The 21435-nt window shown below is 50.8% G+C and overlaps 1 protein-coding gene across 1 annotated transcript; it reads right to left on the bottom strand.

The window, feature by feature from the left end:
• Positions 1-12501: 12501 nt before the first annotated feature.
• On the bottom strand, positions 12502-18278 carry COQ7 (coenzyme Q7, hydroxylase). The gene is made up of 6 exons (XM_004586784.3): positions 18109-18278; positions 16252-16430; positions 14566-14680; positions 14087-14226; positions 13111-13179; positions 12502-12723 (listed from the first exon to the last, which is right to left on the bottom strand). Exons 1-6 carry the CDS (start codon positions 18179-18181, stop codon positions 12646-12648), a joined length of 654 nt encoding a protein of 217 aa, XP_004586841.2. The 5' UTR covers positions 18182-18278; the 3' UTR covers positions 12502-12645.
• Positions 18279-21435: the final 3157 nt, after the last annotated feature.

Genomic DNA, 21435 nt, shown 5'->3' with positions numbered 1-21435 from the left:
AAGCAGCAGAAGACACTGAGTCATCCCATTTAAGCAGGAAGGGCATGTTACAACCTTGGCTAACAGGAAGTCTGGAGGTGGCATGGCTCCATGCTTACTTCATGCAGTGGCTCAACCTTGGTGTCAGGTTCCTTCCATCTTCCTGCTCTACATTCTGCAGACTAGCTCTCTGCACCTCTGGATATAAAACAGCTGCCATGACTCCAGGTGTCACAGCAGCATCCATCAGAAAATGAATCAGGTGCTACACTTGGTACTGTCTTTCCTTTGGGCTTCTATTTCATTTTTAAAACAAACATTTTTATTTATCTTTATTTAAAACAAACATTTTTATATCATTTTTATTTCTTGCAGAGGTAAGAGAGAGAAGGCGAGGGCCTGGCGCCGTGGCTTAGCAGCTAAAGTTCTCGCCTTGAACGCACCAGGATCCCATATGGGCACCAGTTCTAATCCCAGCAGCTCCGCTTCCCATCCAGCTCCCTGCTTGTGGCCTGGGAAAGCAGTGGAGGATGGCCCAAAGCCTTGGGACCCTGCACCCGCGTAGGAGACCCGGAAGAGGTTCCTGGTTCCCGGCATCAGATCGGCGCGCACCAGCCCATTGCGGCTCACTTGGGGAGTGAATCATCGGACGGAAGATCTTCCTCTCTGTCTCTCCTCCTCTCTGTATATCTGACTTTGTAATAAAAAACAAATAAATCTTTAGAAAAAAAAAAGTAAGAGAGAGAGAAAAAGAGAGAGAGAGAGATAAGGAGAGATCCCCCAGCTACTGATTTATTCCCCAAATGCCCCCACGACAGCCAGGGCTGGGCTAGGTTGAAGCTCAAGTACCCAGAATTTAATCCAGGCCTGCTATGCAAGAGATAGGGAGCCAAGCTCTCAAGCCATCCCTGCTGCCTACCTGCCTGAGCATCAGCAGGAAGCTAGAGCCTGAAGCAGAGCCTTGGACCTGGGACGCAGGCGTTCCCAGCGGCATCTTCACAGTTTCTCCATGTGCCCCACTCTGGGCCCCTATTGTTTTTTAAAGATTTGCTTTATTTTTATTGCAAAGTCAGATATATAGAGAGGAAGAGAGACAGAGAGGAAGATCTTCCATCCGATGGTTCACTCTCCAAGTGACCGCAACAGCCAGAGCTGAGCCGATCCAAAGCCAGGAGCCAGGAGCTTCTTCCAGGTCTCCCACACGGGTGCAGTGCCTCAAGGCTTTGGGGCGCCCCCGACTGCTTTCCCAGGCCACAAGCAGGGAGCTGGATGGAAAGCGGGGCTGCCGGGATTAGAACCGTTGCCCATATGGGATCTTGGTGCGTTCAAGGCGAGGACTTCAGCTTCTAGACCACCATGCCAGGCCGTGGGCCCCTATTTTAAGAGCATGGAAACATGTTGCAGAAATCTCAGGACATGTCACAAGGCCACACATCACAGCAAAGGAGACTGAGAAATTAGTCATGATCCTGGGTTCTATGTGTTCTACTAAACATCAAGTGTTTTCCTACTGTGGAAAAGAAAGAGGGTCGACATGGGGAGAGGGTCATCAGCCTTTATCACCCGAGCCAACCAACCGGACCTGCTCCATGGGCTGCTGTTGGGTCATTCCTGTTCATTGTGTTGAGCTATTTATGCAACTTCTCATTAAACGTCTGTATCCCCAAGCACATGGTTGGGATTTCTGAGTGTGAGTTCCCTGTGCATCTTACAGGCACCTGGAGACTAACTGTTGGATGAGTGACTGAATGAAAAAAGGAAAGACTAAGTCTGAATGCAGACGTGTCCAGCGAAGAGCCCTGGATGACAGAGACTTGCATCAGAAACAGCTCTTCTCGGATCTCCCTTTTAGAGGCCACTGGCTGCATAGGAGTCATGAATAATGCAAACAACATCAGTCAAGGATGAGCCTGGGGCTGGCAAGATGAAGGGCTGCGAGAGAGCTAAGGAGCCTCCGCTGTGATTTGGTGCCAGTAAAATAGTGCACTATTAAATTCAAGGCATGGCATTCACACTGTAAAGCCAGCACAGACTGAGAACCCAATCTCCACCCCCTCCTGTGCTTCTAAGTTTGAGTCATTTTCCTTCTGGATGCCAGCTTCCTGCTGACATCAACTGGTGATGTCATGGGGGAGGATTTTGACAGTCATTATTAGATATCTTGCTAGGGGGTCAGCAGGCTCAGGAGTAAGTGGGTCCTAAGATCATCAAGTCCCCTGTCTAGGCGGTAGAAATGTCAGAAACGAGACCGTCCCTTCCCTGTCCTCTGCCTGCGCTGTGCTATTCAGGGTCAGCCCACCTTGAGTGTTTACTGAACAACAAGCAGTGTTGCAGACAGTGGGCTACTCATTCAGGCCCTCACAGCGCAGAACACACCCACAAGTTAGGCTCTGTCTTCTCCCCATTCTGTACATAGGGGAAACAAGGCATGGGCAAGATACCATCATTGCCCCAGATCATGTAGACAAAGAGCGGGAAAGCTGGGATTCAAACCCATTTCTCCCACATGTCACACATGGCCTCAAGCCAGTCATGTCCAAAGTTCTGGGCTCATTTTGGTGATTTTTTTTTTTTTTTTTTTGGCCTACATTCTTCGGAGCAAAAGAAGATGGATGAAGGGAATTTTTCACAAAGCTCTTTGCACAATGAGGTCTCATCTCTCGGGGCAGGGACATCTCCAAACTGGCAGCAAATTGTGTTTGGTTCCCATTACCCCGCATATGCAGGCGGATGGGTCTGGATTACACATTTGTCAAAACTCATTCAGTGATCCGCTTCCTGACATGTGTGTTTCACGGCATCCAAATTTTCCCTCCAAGTATCATGAGCACATATTGGACTCTCATGAGTGATGTGTATGCTGTGGGGTTCGGGGTCAAGTGTTCAGAAATGTCCCATCAAGTCACATGCACAGAGGGGTAGATGGATGCATCCAGGTGAGAGAAATCAGTAAAGCTAAACACTAAAGGTACAATCTGTGTATTGGATTTATGAATACTGCCCAAATAATTCACTCAATTTCTCCTTATGCTTAGGAAAGAGATATTCCATCCCATTTTGGAGAAGAAAACAATACACTAAAAATATCAGGAAATTGCCATGCTGAAAATTGATATTCTGCCTCTCATGGACTAGAGAGGTCAGATTTTTTTTTTCCTCCAACATCAAAGCCAAAGTGTCATGAGTCGCACATCTGAGGAAGCCAAGAAGACCAGCTGTGCAAATCAGACACACTGTCAGCGTTCAGCATGGTGAGGTGCTGGGGTGAGATGCTGTCGGGCCAGCACCTGCAGTAAAGGGGTGAAGGAGGTTACCTGCACGCATTAGTCAGCCTTGTACCCCTGCTACAAGAGTCCAGACACAGGCTGCTCATGAAGGGAAGGGACGGGTAGTGTGTACGAGACCGTAGTGTACAGTACAAGACCGGCTCGTTGGCTTGGCTGCTGCTGCTGCTGCTGCTGCTGAGGTTGGCAATGGTGCAGCATAGTCAGGCTCAACAAGGCTTATCCACTGAGCCAGGAAGCAGGGCGAGAACACCTGGGCCTCATTCAGGCTTCATAAGCAAAGCCCTTGTAAGAAACACCTCTGAGGGTGTGCACCAACCCACCAGGCCCACCTCCCACACTCCTTCATCGGTTAAGTTTCCAACTTCTTAGGACCACAAAACTCCAACGCTGGGGTTCATACATTTACATGAGGTTGGACTCTGAATCCTCCTCAAGACATAACCTCACATTACTTTTTGTGCACGCTCTCTCTCTCTCTTTCTCTCTCTCTGCCCCACAACATGCCCACAAAGTGAAGAAACAAGACCACCTTCCAGCAACGCAGGTTAAGGTGACAGGCACGTGGGGGACCTCCCTGCAAGGGCTCCTGCGGCCCCAGTTGCACCTTCAAGGGACTGTAGACCTCTGTCCCCTTAACCCCTTTCTGGGTTTCCTCAAGCACCCCAAAGCCCATCCCTGAAATAATGGCAATGGCTCTTCTTCATAACAGGTGTTGCCTTGCATTTTGCTGGAGCTCTTGGGCCAGCTTTGGTTATCCTTCTAATAAAACAGCCCAGTCCCGGAGACAGAAGTAAGGAGATATAAAAAGACAGCCCTGGGGCCAACATCATGTTCTAGCAGGCTGAGCCTCTGCCTGAGCTGTCAGCATCCCATGTGGGCGTGGGCATCAGTTCAAGTCCCAGCTGCCCCATTTCCAGTCGTTCTCCCTGCTAATGTGCCTGGGAAAGCAGTGGAGGATGGTACAAGTCCTTGACCCCTGCACCCGCATGGGAGAATCAGAAGAGGCTCTGGCTGCTGGCTTTGGATCGCCTCAGCCTCAGCCATTGCAGTCACTTGGGGAGTGAACCAATACATGGAAGATCTGTGCCTGTTTCTCTGTAATTCTGCTTTTCAAGTAAAATAAACAAACAAATAAATCTTTTTTTAAAAAGAAGAAGGAGGACAGTCCTGACCCGGCGTATCACATCAGTGTAGGGATTCAGCCTGACCTGGGCATTACCATCTTCTCGCTCTTCAGATGGCTTTGAAGGGCATCCCCTAACCATAGGAAAGAAACCAAGTCAGTAAGATAAGCTGCTAGGCTGGTCTTGCTGGGAGGACCCTGGAATGTGCCTTACCCAATGCCTGGAATGTTGATGCTTCTGGAGAAATTCCAGGTGCACCTAGGTTAGCTACAGCCACCTTGGCCAAGCTGAAGCTACCGCCACCTTGGCCAAGCTGAAGCTACTGACCCTTCGCTCCTAAGTGCAGGTGCAGGGACACAGCATCTCTCAGGGCCTGTCCTAAATCCCTCTAGTTAGTTACACTTGGTGTAATCCTGGGTTTGCCCACCTCTTTCATCGGCCTTCAGCAGCCACTTCTGATCTATCAGGTTTTCCAGAAACAGAAATGAAATCTCAGCAATTTTCAGGAAGCCTCACCCCTCAGCCTAACCACAGTGTTTCCAGTTTGCCCGTCTGTACCTTGAAGACCTTTCGGAAGGAAATACTTGGATGAATGTGGACTGTAAGGAAACGATGGGGATCGCTGGGCTCTGGAATACAGGTGCATCTCAGCTCACAGTCAGGTTGTGTCTCAGTAAGCCGTTGTTAGGTCAGAAATGTTGTAAGTGGACGTTCTACTGAACATTCTCACTTAGCCCCCCAGAGAACTACATGCTCCCCATGGCTTCCTCCCAAGACCACAGGGTTGGCTGGGAGCTGTGGCTCCAGTCACTGCCTGCATTAAGATGGAAGGTCAGGCCCCTGAGCACTCTCCTGGGAAAAGAACAAATTTCAAAACTCAGAAGTCACCTGCTACTCTTATCAGGCTGGTTCAAGTCTCAGCTCCTCTACTTCCGTCTCTAGCTTCCTGCTGTTGCGTCCCTGAGAGACAGCTGATGGTGGGCCTCTGACCGGACTGGAGTTCTTGGCTCCTGGCTTTTAGCATGGTTCAGCCCTGGCTATGGCGGGGGTGGGGTACTTGCAGAATGAGCCAGAGAATGGGAGATTTAGTCCTGTCTGTCCCTCTGCCTTCCAAATAAAGTGACCATAAATAATTATTCTTTTAAAGTTCAAAATGTAGGGCCCGGTGTGACGACCTAATGTTAAATCCTCTCCTTGCATCTGCTGGGGTCTCATATGGGCACTGGTTCATGTCCAGCTCTCTGCTTGTGGCCTGGGAAAGCAGTAGAGGATGGCCCAAAGCCTTGGGACCCTGCACCCGCGTGGGAGGCTTGGAGGAGGCTCCAAAGATCCACATAGCTCCAGTCGTTGTGGCCACCTGGGGAGTGAATCATCCAATGAAGGATCTTCCTCTCTGTCTCTCCTCCTCTCTGTATGTCTGACTTTCCAACAAAAATAAAATAAACCTTAAAAAACAAAGGATGTGGGGCAGGGCGGAAGGGAGTGGTGTGCTGAGCTTCACCTGGCAGACGCCGCGCTGGCAATGCCAGGCTGCCCAGAGCTTCTGCTCTTTTGTTCACTTTAGGCTCTGTCCAGCAGCGTGGCCAGACCCCAAGCGGCCTATGTGCACCGTGCACTTGAACACAAAAGCCCTTCATTATGTTCCTCCTGGGTTGAAGAAGCATTATGAGCAAAGACGCCGTGACTCTGGCTGCCTTTTTATAGCACTATCCAAAGGTCAGCCCGGAGGGGCCCGCGGGGCACTGTATGCACGAGAGGGTGGCCTCTCAGCCCTAGAGGGCTGCAGGGAGCCATTTATGCCCTTGCCTTTGGCTTATCTCTGCGGGTTTGCTTTGATGTGTTTTATTTCTGACCCTGCATGAAAACTGTCCTTTAGGGGTCCCCCAGGAACCCTCACCTGCATCCAAGTGGGATGCCCCGTCCATACCGTACGCAGGAGGAAGCAAACATTCTTGCTGCCCAGGGAACAGCACACAATGCAAATGCGGCAGACAGAGGCAGGCTCCAGTGCATCCCGCTAACAGCACGACCCTGGTCCCGCAGAGGGGATTTCTGCACATTATACATCATTCATTCAGCATTCACTGATTCAACAGCCGCTGCTTGGCCACCTACTGTGTGTCCCACGCGTGGGGTACACTTAGTGGATGAAACAAAGCCCTCGGGCCTCACTGAGCTGATGGTTGAAAGGCTCGTACACACAGGCGGCACACCATAACATCCACTTCGAACTCACTCCTGAGAAAAGTCACGGAAGTGGGACAGTTGGCCGGAAGCCAGGAGCCAAGAGTTTTCTTCCTGGATCTCCTACGGCTACTGCCCAGGACAGGGGCTGTTTCTCTCTCTTCCCATTCCTCTTCTACCCAAGTCTTGCTCTGACAAATGGAATCATATAGAAACACTGAGGATGAGGCTTTGGCAGACCCCGCTTCCTCACTCCCTCCAGGTCACCTTTGTGTGATATGGAGGTACAAGATGCTGTTGCTGAACCTGACCTGGCTCCCAGGCCCCTGGGAATGGTTAAAGCCCAAAGCAATGGCCTGATAGGTGAAGGGGTCGAAACTTGATTCCATCTTGGAGTCTGGGAGATGGGGCTAGTGGGGGAGCCCTCTGATGCTGCTGCAGCACATGCCCCGGGAAGGTGGTTCTTGGCGAAGCTTGGTTATTTATGTCTAGATCAAACTTTTTTTCTTTCTCTCTCTTTGTCTCAGTCTCTGCTTCTCTCTCTCTTCCTTCCTGGCTTGCTGCATCACTGGTCTTCCTCATACATTCCACATAACTACCAGTTCTTTATTATTATTATTATTATTATTGCAAAGTCAGATATACAGAGAGGAGGAGACACAGAGAGAAAGATATTCCAGCCGTTGATTCACTCCCCAAGTGGCTGCAATGACTGGAGCTGAGCCAGTCTGAAGCCAGGAGCCCAGAGCCTCTTCCGGGTCTCCCACATCGGTGCAGGGTCCCAAGGCCTTGGGCCATCCTCTACTGCTTTCCCAGGCCACAAACAAGCAGGGAGCTGGATGGGAAGCAGGGATGCTGGGGATCCTGGCACGTTTAAGTAGAGGACTTTACCCACGACGCTACCGCACCCGGCCCATAACTTCCAGTTCTATCTTCATCAGACACCAGACTAATGGTGTTGCCTGACTTTGGACATGAGTCTCCAAAGCTACAAACAAAGTGCACCCCCTTCCTCCCCACGTAGCTCCTCTTGGGTGTTTGTTACAATGACAGGAGCCTGATAGGTACAGAAAACACATCACATCAACACACACAGACACCTCCTCCCGATACCATACATGTTCCCACTGTCTCCCTGGTTCCTCAGTGAGGTCACTACCGAACACTTCACGTCTCAAAGCGAGGCAGGATTTGGGCTGCAACTTCTGAACTCTAGGAGCAAATGCTAAATAAATGTGTCCCTGGGGAAAAAACTGCTAAAAATAACTAAAATAGTGTGTTGGGAAAAAAACTTCCTCTCCCATTCCACCCCGCCAAAGCCAGTCACTTCCCATGACTTCCTTCTGTCTGCCCTGTATTTTTAACATTTTCCTAAGAGTTCAGTGTGAAACTCCCACCACTGACTCATCTTTCCTCGGAGATCCTGTGTTGGTCAGGGTTCTCCAGAGAAATGGAATCAGTAGAAGATGAGAAAGAGAGAGAGAAACAGGAATGCATGAAATGTGTGGGGGAATGCAGGAAGTGTGTGTGGGAGAGAGAGAGCGAGAGAGAGAGAGAGAGAGAGTGTCAGGAAAGACCCATGGCCCTGCTCTCGTTACTCAGACAGGAGGATTTCTCTTTTGCTCAGTGTTTTTGTTCTATTCAGACCTTCAACTGATGGGGTAAGTTCCACCCCTTTAGGGACAGCGATTTGATTTACTCAATCTATTGACTTAAACATTAAACTCATCCCGAACCACCCACACAAACACATGCAAAGTAATGTTTGACCAGGACCAGTGCTATGGCACAACGGGTAAAGCTTCCACCTGTGACACTGGCATCCCATAGAGGCGCCAGTTCGAATAAGTCCCGGCTGCTCCACTTCCCTCCAGCTCCCTGCTAATACGCCTGGGAAAGCAGTGGAGCATGGTCCATGTGCTTGAATCTCTGCACCCACGTGGGAGACTCCTGGCTTCAGACTGGCCCAACTCCAGCTACTGCAGCCATTTGGGGAGTGAACCAGAGGATGGAAGATCTTTTTCTCTGTCTCTCCTTCTCTCTGTAAATTTGACTTTCCAATAAAAATAAATAAATCTTTTTTTTTAGATTTATTTTATTTTTATTACAAAGTCAGATATACTGAGAGGAGGAGAGACAGAGAGGAAGTGGAGCTGCCGGGATTAGAACCAGCGGCCATATGGGATCAAGGCGAGGACCTTAGCCACTAGGCCACGCTGCTGAGCCCATTAAATCTTTTTTTTTTTTTTTTTTAAAAGAAAGAAAAAGATAGGAGTGTGACTGTCATGTGCCAAATTCTCCGCTGTGTGCCTTCACAGCAGTCAGGTGAATGACAGGGATAATTATCTTTTCAACACCCATGCGATCTTACTGAAACACACACAGAGCCACCTCCAGGAAGTGTGACAGGTGGCAAACTCCACGTGGTTTTGTAGTGACTAGAAGGCCGCCTGGAAATGAGGCATGGAAAATAGTGCACGAAGGCTGTTTTTTCCCTCCTCTCCCCAGAATGGGGACTGTGCTTTTTTGCCACAGTTTCCACTGCCTGAAGACACTGCGGTCATGTGTTACCAGTTGTCACAGCTCTGAATGAACTGGTCACATCAGAGAAGAGTTCAGTGAAGAAAATGGGATAGAAAAGGGATCTTGAATCAGCCCAGGAAGCAGGCTTGGAGGCATGAGAACCACACAACAACAGGCAGAATCAGGATAAAAATATCTGTGGAGTGGACCATGTGTGTATATATCAAGAGTTTATTCTGATACACATATCCAATTAACAACTGCAGGATTTGAGACTGGCACTGTGGCATAGCACACTAAAGCTATGTTTGCCGTCCAGCAACTCATTTGAGCACCAGCATGCATCCCATTTGCTCCACTTCCAACCCAGCTCCCTGCTAATGCGCCTGGAAATGCAATGGAGAATGGATCAAGTGCCTGGGCCCTTGCACCCATGTGGCAGACCCACAAGAAACTCCAGGCTGCTGCCATTGGAGCCATCTGGAGAGTGAACTAGTAAATAGCGGATTTCTTTCTCTGTCTCTCCTCCTCTATATATAACTGTGCCTTTCAAATAAAAATAAAATAATCCTTCAAAAAAATACAGCATTTAGCACTGGGGAGTTCTGCCTAGTCCTAGAAATAGAATTGAAATTAAAAACTTATTGCAAGAACAACTGACGGAAAGGAGTGGAAGAATTCTCAGAAGATGAAGCACACACACACACACACACACACACACACAAAAGCATTGAAGGAGAACAGTTGACCCTGGCTGTGGACTAGACATTTGCCAAGGTGAGTCATGGCTGGGTTTGGGCTCAGGTGCAGAGGGACAGAAGAGGGAAGGCCACTGCCAAGGCTGACCCTCCCTCCCCACATTACACTCTCATCCAAACATTTCTGGGTGTGTTAACCTTGAGACCAAGAGGGCCAGTCACGTTTTAGTAATCCTGATGCATTCTGAGTCTACTGGACTTGGTTAGCAGAAATACAGGGCTTGCTCATTGGAGACCTGGGGCTGGACTTGACCTTGAGGATCACACTGCCTGGCTGTCAGGAGGCCAGGCAGTGACCGTGCAAAGAGAAGGCAAAGGAGAGGCAAGCAGCCAAGGTTGGGGCGCGAGGAAAGAAGGATGTGAGATGGTTTCAGCTGAGAGAGAAAGCAATTTGCAAAAAGGCTTCAGGAGGCTCAGGCACAAGGGGAAGGCGCGTGTGCCAGGGCGCAGGAGCCCAGCCCAGCAGAGACTCGGTGCTGCCCTCTGACCTGGTTGCTGCTCAGGACTCCCTCCTGGCAGACAGTCGGCCTCCGGGGGTTTGCCCAATTCTTCTTGCTTCTGAAAACCCAAATGTTTCCCCCCAGGTCAGGATGCCCAAGTCCAGTGTGCAGCGCAGAAAGCTACTGCGCACTTGGCAAGGGGCCGGCGCTGCTCCGCTTGCATTCAGCTGCGATGAAGGGACGCTGCAGGACCAGAGCTCAGCTGGTAGGCTTAGCCTCTTGCCGAGGCGGGGTCCCTCTGCAGGAAACCAGTGGCGGCCTGGCTGGAGGTGAGCTCAGCTCTCTGCACGCGGGCGCCCTCTGGGGTCCTGTCCCGGCTGGGGTGTGTTCCCAGGAGGCAGAAGGAAGGACACAGCCATTGAGGCCTGGAGGCGCCTTTTCAGCAGGGGCGAACTCTGAGCCCCGGGACATTCCGGAAGAGCCCGTTAGAGTCAAGTGGTTTGGGAAAGATCCTGTTTTTCCCATTCTCAATTCATCCGGGTCCAAAGTTCTTAAAGGGACGCCCGGGTGAGCTCCGAGGTTAAATGTCTCCCACCAGTAGCTCCTCCCCAATGGTCCACAGGCATTTCTGTTCAAAGAGGTCCGTCCATGCATAAGGGACCAACTGTGCACCTAAGCCTCTTCTTGCTACACCAGTATCCCATATGGGTGCCTGTTCATGTCCTGGCTGCTCTGCTTCCCATCCAGATCCCTGCTGATGGCTTGGGAAAAAAGCAGCAGAGGTTGGCCGGCTCAAGTCCTTGGGCCCTGCACCTACGTGGGGAAAAGCCCCAGACGAGGTTCCTGGCTTCAAATCGGCTCAGCTCTGGCCATTTGGAGAACGAACCAGCAAATGAGACCTCTCTGTGTCTCTCCTTCTCTGTTTGACTCTGCCTTCCAAGTAAAAATAAATCTATCTTTAAAAACAAAACAAAGCTATCGCCAGATGTGGTCCCTAAACCTTAGATTAGAAGCATGAGCCAAAATAAATTCAGTAACAACAAGAACAACAAAGAGCTCTCTCACACATTCCCACCATGCGTGCCTGGCACGTGATGCCATCTGCTGTTGTGACACAGCCCTCGCCAGAGGTGACCGCCTCACAGGTTAGACTTGGCCGAGTCAGGAGTCAGAGACACTGCCCTTCATTACAAGGCCCCCAGTCTGGAGTACATATTCTTTAGATACAAACAAGTTGCCAAGTACAGCCCAGGCTTGAGGCGCGGAAAATGAAGCTGCAGCAAACAGAGGCACCTCAAGGACTGTGTGGCCTGAAGCGCCCATGACCACCTCTGGCTAAAATGCTGAGTAGGTCTCAGAGCAGCCCTAAGTCCTGCATTCCTACCATGCTCCCAGAGGACAGCACACGACTAGCCCACACAGGCCAGCCTCTGCGTGGCCAGGGAATCACACACGGGCCAGGAGACTACGGCTCCAATCGTGTCTTGGGAACGATGCAGCTTGCTGAAGTAACAACCCAGGCTCGGTTCGGATGCTGTCCAATTCTAGAACCACGTTTCCCAGAATGATAGAAAGGAGTCAGAGACAATATCCCCTTGTTCACACACGAGGACAAGCTGTCTTGGAATTAAAGCAATCAAAAGGGATTTCAGGAAATCTTCCTGGCTTTGTTTGGAAAGCACAAAAACAGCCTTCTGCTCTGACACACGCTAGACAAACAGCAGCAAATCCGGGCTTTGAACAAGGGCCCTGGGAGTGCCTTCCTGGGCCTAGAGCTCCCGGCTGCAAAGCCTGCACACTGAGCTGGGAGGCAGCAGGCAAGACAGCACGGGCAGCTCATGAGAGCAGGACTTCCACACTCTCTGCTGGCCTGAAGGATGGTGAGATTAAAAAAAAAAAAATTAGAAAGTTTGGATTAAGCCTTGGTCTGACACACTGACATGGGCACCAGTTTGAGTCCTGGCTGCTCCGCTTCTGGTCCAGCTCTCCGCTAATGCACCTGGGAAGGCAGTGGAAGATGTTCCAAGTGCTTAGGCCTCTGCCACACATGTGAGAGACCTGGATGGAGTTCCAGGCTCCTGGCTTCAGCCTGGCCCAGCCCTGGCCCTTGCGGCCATTTGAGAAGTAAAACAGCAGATGGAACATCTCTCATTGTCTTTTTGTAATGCCTTTCAAATAAATCACTTTTTAAAAAAATAAATCACTTAAAAAAAAAGATATATTTTTTATTGGAAAGTCAAATTTACACAGAGAAGGAGAGACAAAGAGAAATGCATACAGTGCAAACTGCACACGTCCCCTCTCTGTGCGGCTGTCACCATCTGCCCCGACAGGCCCGAGTGGATGCGGCTCAGAATCTTTCTGACAAGGATATAGCCACGCTGCAGCCGGCTTGGATGATGCGCTTTAGGACGGTGTAGGCTGGGGCCTGTGGCACGGCGAGAGGTGAATGAGCCGGGGAGAAATGTGTCACCTTTCACTTGGGATAATGGGGGGGCTAGCCGGGCAGGGATTGGGTGAGAAGTGACACTTGGGAACCAATTTACCCTAATGTGGCGGGGGGGGGGGCAGTTACGGGCAGGAGGCTTTTCCTCCTGCTGAAACAAGGGCAGGAGGATCTGGGGGGGTCAATCAGCAAGAAGACCACCCCCACCCCCAGAGTAACGCATCTGCTGGCTTTTCCTTAAAGCCGCCTGGCCACTTTGCTCCCTTTGACTGCCAGGTTGAAGATTTGTTTTCCCAGGACAGACACCTGCCACCCCTAACCCTCGAATCACGGCATCCCAGGCATGGGCAGCAGCAAGCAGGTCCCTACCAGTTCCGCATCATGGTCCAGGCCGATGTCATGGTGCTCCAGCTCTTCGTCCCGAAATTTCCTTATCACCTGGTCAGATAGGGGCAGGCAGAGTGGGGCATGTGGCAACTCACCTGCTGGGCAGGCTCACCGGGCAAGCTGAGGCCCCAGGCAAGGCTTTGGCTGGAGAATAAATACTCAAAGCCTCGCCAGTGAGAAGTGACCACTGCCACCACTCAATGCTGCCCCTGTGGTGGCAGCCGGAGACATGCCAACAGGTGGGCATGGACTGTTACAATAAAACTTTTATTTATGAGGTGGTCTGCTGCAGGCCAGTCTACCAACCTGTCCTTAAAAAAGAAAAAAAAAGAAACAGTCGGGCATGTAGCCTGGTAATTAAGATGTCAGTTAGGATGCTCGTATCCCATACTGGAATAGTTGGGTTCAATACTTGGCTCCTGCCAATCACTCCAGCACCCCGGGAGCTAGCAGTGATGGCTCAGGTGACAAGACTAGACTCCTGCTAGCCCACGGGAGACCTGCATGGAGTGCCTGGCCCCTGCCCCGTCACAGTGACTGCGAGCATCCCGGCAGGAACCAGTGCAAGGGAACTCACTCTCTTCTCTTTTCTCAAACTAAAACAAACAAACAAACAACAACAAAAAAAAAAACCTGCTGCTTTATTTGATGTGAAAAAAAAATCAGAGACTATCCATTTTTTAACCTGAAGGGTTCATGCTCAGAGAATTTCTGCACACTCTGCCTGGGATGTGGGGTGTAGTGACAGACATGGGCAGCTCCAAGTGCAGCAGGCAGTAGTCCTAGTCCCAACCCCGCCCCAGCTGTGTGACTAGGGCTCACAGCTTTCCCTCTCTGTGCCTCTGTTCACTCGCCTTTAGCATGAGGTGCTCCCACCTCCCCTCCCCCTCTTCTCACCCACTTTCCCCACCCCCCTCCTGCAGGTCCTCCACTTCCCTTCCCAAGGACGGTCCGCTACCTGTAGGAGCTCCTCGTATCTCTCGGGATCCTCCTCCATCAGCGTCCTGATCTGATTGTTGTAGTGATGAGCTATGGACTCCTCCACGGCAACGGTACAGGCCATGGCGCCCTCCTTCCCCAGCAAGGCCGTGCCTGCCCCTGAAATGGCCACGCCCAGGGCGGTCAGGTCCACAGCTAGTCCTCGCCCCACTGACATGTGGGGCTGGATTCGTCACTGCTGTGTCATCAGTGCAGGCACAGGGCACTGTGGGATGTCTAATGGCTTCCCTCACCTCTGCCCCCTCGACACCAGCGGCATCTCCTAACCCATCACCACCAAACGTGTCTCCAGCTATTGCCACATGTCCTCTGGGGTCCGCTCAGGACAGAACCCGCAGTCACACCATCAGACCGGCAGCAACTGCCCCCATTGTACCTGATGGATTCATCTCCCAGGCTTGGGCTTGCCCGGACTCTGCTCAACAGGTGCCTACGTACCCAGCGCAAAGCCCACCACATTCCAGAAGGGCAGCAGGACAGTCGGCCGCACCCTGAGCGTCACCATCAGCTCGTTGAACTTCTTCAAATGCTCCTTTTCCTGATCCCACATTTTCTGCAAGGGACACAGAGATAAACACGTGATAACTCACAGAGGCCACCTGCAACGCAGCAAGCCGATGCCAAGGCACACAGGAAGCTAGTGGGAAATGGGAAAAATGACAACTGCTGTATACATACGCACACTAATGCAGGCAGCGGGAGATGGCTTAAGGATGAGGGTGCTTGCTACCCCCAGGGGAGACCTGACCTAGGTTATAGCACTCCTGGCTTCCGCCCGGCCCCGCCCTGGCTGGTGTGGGCTTCAGGGGAGCGAGCCAGTGGATGAGCGATCTCTCCCTGGGTCCAAATAACTTCTTTTTAATTAAAAAAAAGTGAAGTGAAACATCAGACCCAAAGGAACCTCTGACACAGAAGAGAGTGCCAACAAGCTGCAGGAGAGTCCAGGATCTCAACACAGGACAGGAATGCCAGCAGGGCCAGTCCCTGGGGCCCACAAGGTGCCCATTCAACAACCAAGAGAAGCGCACACATGGGAATGAGACTGAACCTGCTTTGGACCTGAGAGGCAGAATGCTAGCTGCTGTGTAATTTCCTTTATTTTTTAAAACATTTATTATTATTTTATTTTTTGATGGAAAGTCAGATTTGCAGAGAGAAGGAGAGACAGAGAGAAAGATCTTCCACCCACTGGTTTACTCCTCAAATGGCTGCAATGGCCAAAGCTGCATTGATCTGAAGCCAGGAACCAGGAGCTTCCTACAGGTTTCCCATGCAGGTGCAGGGTCCCAAGGCTTTAGGCCATTCTCTACTGCTTTTCCAGGCCACAAGCAGAGAGCTGGAAACAAAGCAGAGCAGCCGGGATACAAACTGGCGCCCACATGGGATCCCAGTGCATGCAAGGTGAGGACTCTAGCCACCAGGCTACGTGCCAGGCCCTGCTGTGTCATTTCTTTTGAGAATGTTATCATTTATAACTGAAGGCAAAGGAGGGCAGCAACAGCCAACATTAGTGGCCACCTCCTAAGTGCCAGGAGCCAACCAGCTGCTAGGCAGGTTGTCCAGGCCACATAGCCACCTGTTGAGGGCAAATGATAGCTATGTCCATAACAAAGATGAACCAAGGGAGGGCCAGAAAGATAATGGCACTCGCTCAGGGACTCAGAGCAGACAATGTGATGCGCACTAACTTGTCTGGTACCAGCTCAAGTATTCTGTACTCAAACCCAAGCGGGGAGGTGTTTCCAGTCTGTCTGGCAGATCAAGGCTGGGGGAGAGGACAGGATGTGAATCCACGCCCTCAAGACCACAAAGTGGACACACCTGCTGCCTGGCACTGCCCAGGACAGGGTGCCACGAGCTCTCAGTGCAAAGACCCAGTGACACGATGCTCACCCTTTGTTTCATCATTGCCTGCCCCATCAGGATATGGTAACACCCTCAGTCCATGGTGCATCTGCTTCTCCACCTTTGTTACAGAAACACAACTCTCTAATCTTCTGCTTCTCCCTCTCTCCTCCAAACCAATTCCATCCCCTGGGAGACAGCTAGCGACCTTCTGCGATTCGGCCCTCTCGAGGACTCTCAGGGACACCTGTTTGTGAGAGCCAGCACACCAGCACCCACCTGAATGATGGGCCCGACGCTCGTCCGACCCAGCACAGCCATCTGCCCCGCGTAGATGCGGTTCGCACCATACTCCCCAGCGTGATCCACACGGATGATCCGATCCACGGCCGCCCGGTTGACGCTGTCCAAGGTCATTCCCGAACTGCCGAATCTCACGCCGATTCTTCTCCCGCAAGCTGCAACACCACATGTCTGTCATTCTCTGCAAGGACTGGGGGTTTTCCTTCCCAGGTGGAAGAAAGGAATGCCCGAGCACAGAGACTGTCTATGAGCTGGCACAGAGTGACCAGAGGGACACCCGAGTGCACTCATTCACCCTGCAGGGTGAACACACTTTAAATCTACACAGATCGCATGTGCTACAGTGGCAGGAGCAGAGCTTGTGTCCAGCACTAAGCCCTCCTGGAGGTTTTTCTCAAGCCAGGCTGCATCGCAGAAGCCCCTGGGCGGCTCTAAAAATGCCAGGTCCCTCCCCATAATTTTTTAAAAGATTCATTTATTTTTATTAGAAAGGCAGATCTACAGAGAGGAAAAACAGAGAGAAAAATCTTCCATCCGTTGGTTCTCTCCCCAAGTGGTCACAATGGCTGGAGCTGAGCCAATCCCGAAGCCAGGAGACGGGAGCTTCCTCCAGTCTCCCACAGGTGCAGGGTCCACTTTGCAGATGGAGAAATGGAGACTTCAAAAGGTACTTAGTTCCCAAAGTCAGCCTCAACCTGCACAGGAATCATTTGCTAACGTATTTCACAGCTCACAGCCATGTCACTTCCAGGTACTTCTTTTCACTTGTATTTCATAGAAAAATAAGCAGAGGGAAGATGCATGCGGGGTACACATTTTTGGTTCTTTCATTACGAAGGCCTGAATGTGGGCCTTGCGCCGTAGCCTAGCAGCTAAAATCCTCATCTTGCACGTGCAGGGATTCCACATTGGGGCCGCCGGTTCATATCCCGGCAGCCCTGCTTCCCATCCAGCTTCCTGCTTGTGGCCTGGGAAAGCAGTCGAGGATGGCCCAATGCCTTGGGACCTGCGCCAACAGGGGAGACCCGGAAGAAGCTCCTGGCTCCAGATTGGCTCAACTCCAGCCTTTGCAGCCGCTTGGGGCATCAGCGGAGAGAGGATCTTCTCTCCTCCTCTCTGTATATCTGACTTTTTCAATAAAAATAAATCTTACAAAAAAAAAAAAAAGACCTGAGTGCTTTGGTAAGTAGATGAGGAGGGGACAGGGCGTTGTGGTGCGGCATTTAATTATGCCTATCCACGGCAGGTATTCGAGAATACCTTGGATCATGGGTATTGTTTCCACGGATTTAACTGGAAAACACGCACTGGAATAGGAATGTACAACAGGCTGTGTGGGTGAAAGCTGGCGATCGCAGGGTCTGACGCCCCTGTGGGGCAGCTGAGTGGGTGTCGCCAGCACCCGACCTGGGGTCGGCTGGTTTTGTTTTCGGGCTCCCTCCCGGGCACGTCAAACCACCCGAAGAGGCTCCCGGTTGCTGCACGTCAGGGACGGGCCGCCTGGACCCGCACTTCTAACCAACCCCGAGCCCAGGCTGCCGGGCTTCGGTGTCACCCAGCCGGGGACACCCCACTTCCACCATCGTACACCGTTCCTCAGCCCAGAATGCCAACCCCTCCTCCCGTGACGTCAAAGCGTTTAACGCTGCGAAGACGTCATCCCCCGGAGAGGAACCCGCCACTCAAGTGACCCCGCCCCCAGGTCTGGCGTCACGCAACCGGTCGCAGGGCTGTGACGCCTCCCCGCGACCTCTCCGATCTCAAGGACCGAGCGAACATTCTCTGGCACGCCGGGCCAGCGCGGAGCACGACCACACACACCCGCGTCTGTACCTGGGAGGGGTCGCCGGGCGCCAGGGCGCAGCCGCCACAGGCCGCCAGCCGCCGCCGCCCTAGCGCAAGTCATCGCGGGGACGGCCGAGCAGCCAGTCCGCCGGGCACAGTGGGCCAATCGCGCTCGTGGCTCAAGCTGATGACGCTTGGCAGAAGTAAGCCGCAAGTCACCGCCCAAGTCACCATTAGGTCTTTGCTTCCATTCTATTGGCTAGAAACGACCCATGCCAAAAATATATTGGGTGGGAGTCCCGTCAATCACGTGGTGGAGCCTGCAGTTGCCACGGCAATGATGCTAAATTGCTACGTCCACGATGCCCAAGGTATGGAGATTTCTTCCTTACGTTCCTAGGAAAGCGGACGGGCCTATCAGAAAATTACTTATGGAAGCAGATTCTTCTCTATTTATGTTCTAGATGTTCTTTAAAATAGTAGAAACCTCAAGCGACTTTCTGATTTTTTACAGAGAACACGTTATTTTTCTGATGTGCATGTATATCGGTGCAAATTAGCATTATATATTATACATATATATTAAATGTTGCTTTGTCTTTTCCCAAATTTAATCTAATGCAGACTATGAGTCAAAATTAGCTATCTCAACATTCTAGGATAACAATTTAACTAAAAAACGCAGGGCATTCTTGCATTTTATTGGATAATCCTGTTGATATTCATAAGAAAGTAAGCACTCTAATTGTAAGGCTTACTTTGCAGGTCCTCCACTATGTTTATTCATTTTTTATTCCTTCATCATTTTACATAAAACAGGATCCTTATGTAGTGATCACAGCCAACAAACTGGTTCAGTTTTCTGACTCACAATACATAACAATGAGAACACATCTGTGATACCAATAGTTGGCTTCTACAGTTCCAAGTGTTGTGGAGTGTGAGAGAGATCACACTGGACCCAAGTGTAGGATGTTAGAAGGAGTCTTTATTTCCCAAGCTTGGTGACAGCAGCTCCAGGAGCCACTGCCCTCAGCTGCTAAAGTCAGGGCTTTTTAAGCTCCCATCCTCCAGTCAGTTGAGAGCCACGCAGTACAAAGCTTCCGTGTGCAGGAGGCAGGGAGTTAGCAGAGCCCAAAGTCTTCCTGTAGTTCATCTCATCCAGTGCAAAGGAGGCAGGAGGGGCCAGGTGCACGGAGCTTCCCAGTCATTTACCCGCTGTTCTGAATGGTGCGGCAGGCAGGAGGGGTGGGGTGTGCTTTTCTCGCCTGCAATTAACTTAGGAAGGGCGGAAAACTCCTTTTCCACACCCTGTCTGTTAACAGTTAACCTGAGAAGCAGGTGTGAGCCATCCATGGCTGCACCCTATCACACAAGAAGTTTGATAGACTTTTCAGCAATGGGTATTACTAAAATGTACGACCAAATCAGACTTTTGGAAAACCAGGGGGGCTTTGAAGCCGGGTGTGGTGATTGCATGAAACCCAATTCCAGGAAAAGACCAAGGGCAGTTATAGGTTTCCATGATCACCTGCTGACAAGAAGCCTCCAGGAACCCAAATACACATGACTACATTTAAAAAATCTTCATCAGTAGTTTTAATGCACGTTAGAGCTGCACTTCAAACAATTACAGAGTTAAAGTTATCAAAACGTAAAAAAATTCATGTAAGTCACATGTAAATTAGCAGCACTGAACTATAACATTCATTAACATGCTTACTGAAGGGATCAGCAAGGAAACAAACCAACAAACCGGCAATATATTTTGTGCCCAATATGCACAGACACAGCCACATACAACTGCTGGCGGTGGCATGGGGAAGGCAACAATGTTATAAGGACAAAAGAACTAGGTGGAAACATAAAATCACAACTTGTTTCCTGAGCATGGAATACACTTTGAGTTACTTACTATTGCAGGAGTGCAGTTGTTAGACTTAAAACATACACACCAGAATGCGGCAAGAAAGGCTTGGAAATTGTCAATCTCCTGGACCCCCCCAAAATATCTCAGGTCAACATAGTTCTTGGAAAACAGTTGTGACCCCCAACCCCACCCCAAAAAAGGGACAAGAATACAGAACTGTGTTAAGTGATGCCCCGGCTGCTGTGTTCCACAGAGCAAGGCACTGAGGGTTTGTGAGTAAAGGGGCAGTGGTGTTTGGAATGAGAATCAAAATCAGAAGCAGCAGCACTTATCAAAAACCCACAACAGTGTTGTGGCACTGCACGTTAAGCTGCCACTTGCAACACCAACCGGCATCTCATGTGAGCACTGGTCCAAGTCCCGGCTGCTTTACTTCTGGTCCAGCTCGCTTGCTGACGCACCTGGGAAGGCAAGATGGCCCAAGTGCTTGGCCCCTGCCACCCACATGAGAGACCGGGCTGGAGTTCCAGGCTCCGGGCATCAGCCTGGCTCAGTTCTGGTTATTGCAGCCGTTTGGAGGAGTGAACCAGCACACGGAAGATCGCTTCTCTCTATCACTTTGCCTCTCAAAGAAATAAATGAATTTTAAGAATTCTGCACCCAACTTCAAATTTCAGGAAAGGTTTGGCGATAGTGGAGAGTCTCTTTGTGCCTGTAAAACTACAGTTCTTTCAGAGAGGTACTGAAGGTAGAAAAATGAAAACTGATTACCTACAACAGAAACTTAGGCTTCTATTCAAGGATTCAGAACGATCAATTTCAGGAACAACAGGATGAGGTATTTATTGCTTAGGCTTTTTACTGTAACAGAAATCTTAAGAGATATTCTGCATATTTCATAAAAGGAAGGCACATGTGTTTAAGGCTTCGTCTGAGGAAAAGAAACAAGAGCCCTTACCAATGCCAAAAGGTGCCCTGAAGAAGCCAGCATCCAGGGAGGGTAGTGGGTGCAGCGGCCAAATGCTGCAGCCCACACCGGAGTGTCTGGGGGCAAGTTCTGGCTCTTTCTGACTCATTTCCTGCTAAAGGGCAACGAGGGAGGCAGCAGGGAGTGGCTTGAATACTCAGGGTCCTGCCACCTACATATGACGGGGCCGAGGCCAAGTTCACAGCCCCTGGCGAGTGTGGGTTTCTGAAGAATGAGCGAGAAGATGGGAGCTACCCCACTCCACTTGTGTCTCTCAAATAAAGGAAATTTAAATAGCTACGTGCAGGGGCCAGTGCTGTGGCACTGCATCTTAAGTTGCCACCTGCCATGCCAGCATCCCCAATCAGGGCACCAATTCCAGTCCTTGTTGCTGTTTCAGATCCAGCTCCCTGCTCGTGTGCCTGGGAAAGAAGTGTATGACAGCCCAAACACTGGAGCCTCTGCCACCCACAGGGAAGATCCAGATGGACTTTAGGCTCCTGGTTTCTGCAGAGCCCACTGAGGCATTTGGGGGGAT

Source organism: Ochotona princeps, chromosome 24 (assembly GCF_030435755.1).
Source record: "Ochotona princeps isolate mOchPri1 chromosome 24, mOchPri1.hap1, whole genome shotgun sequence".
Lineage (NCBI taxonomy): Eukaryota > Metazoa > Chordata > Mammalia > Lagomorpha > Ochotonidae > Ochotona > Ochotona princeps.
Note: the sequence above shows the minus strand (reverse complement) of the source record. Positions and strands in the feature narration are given on the sequence as shown.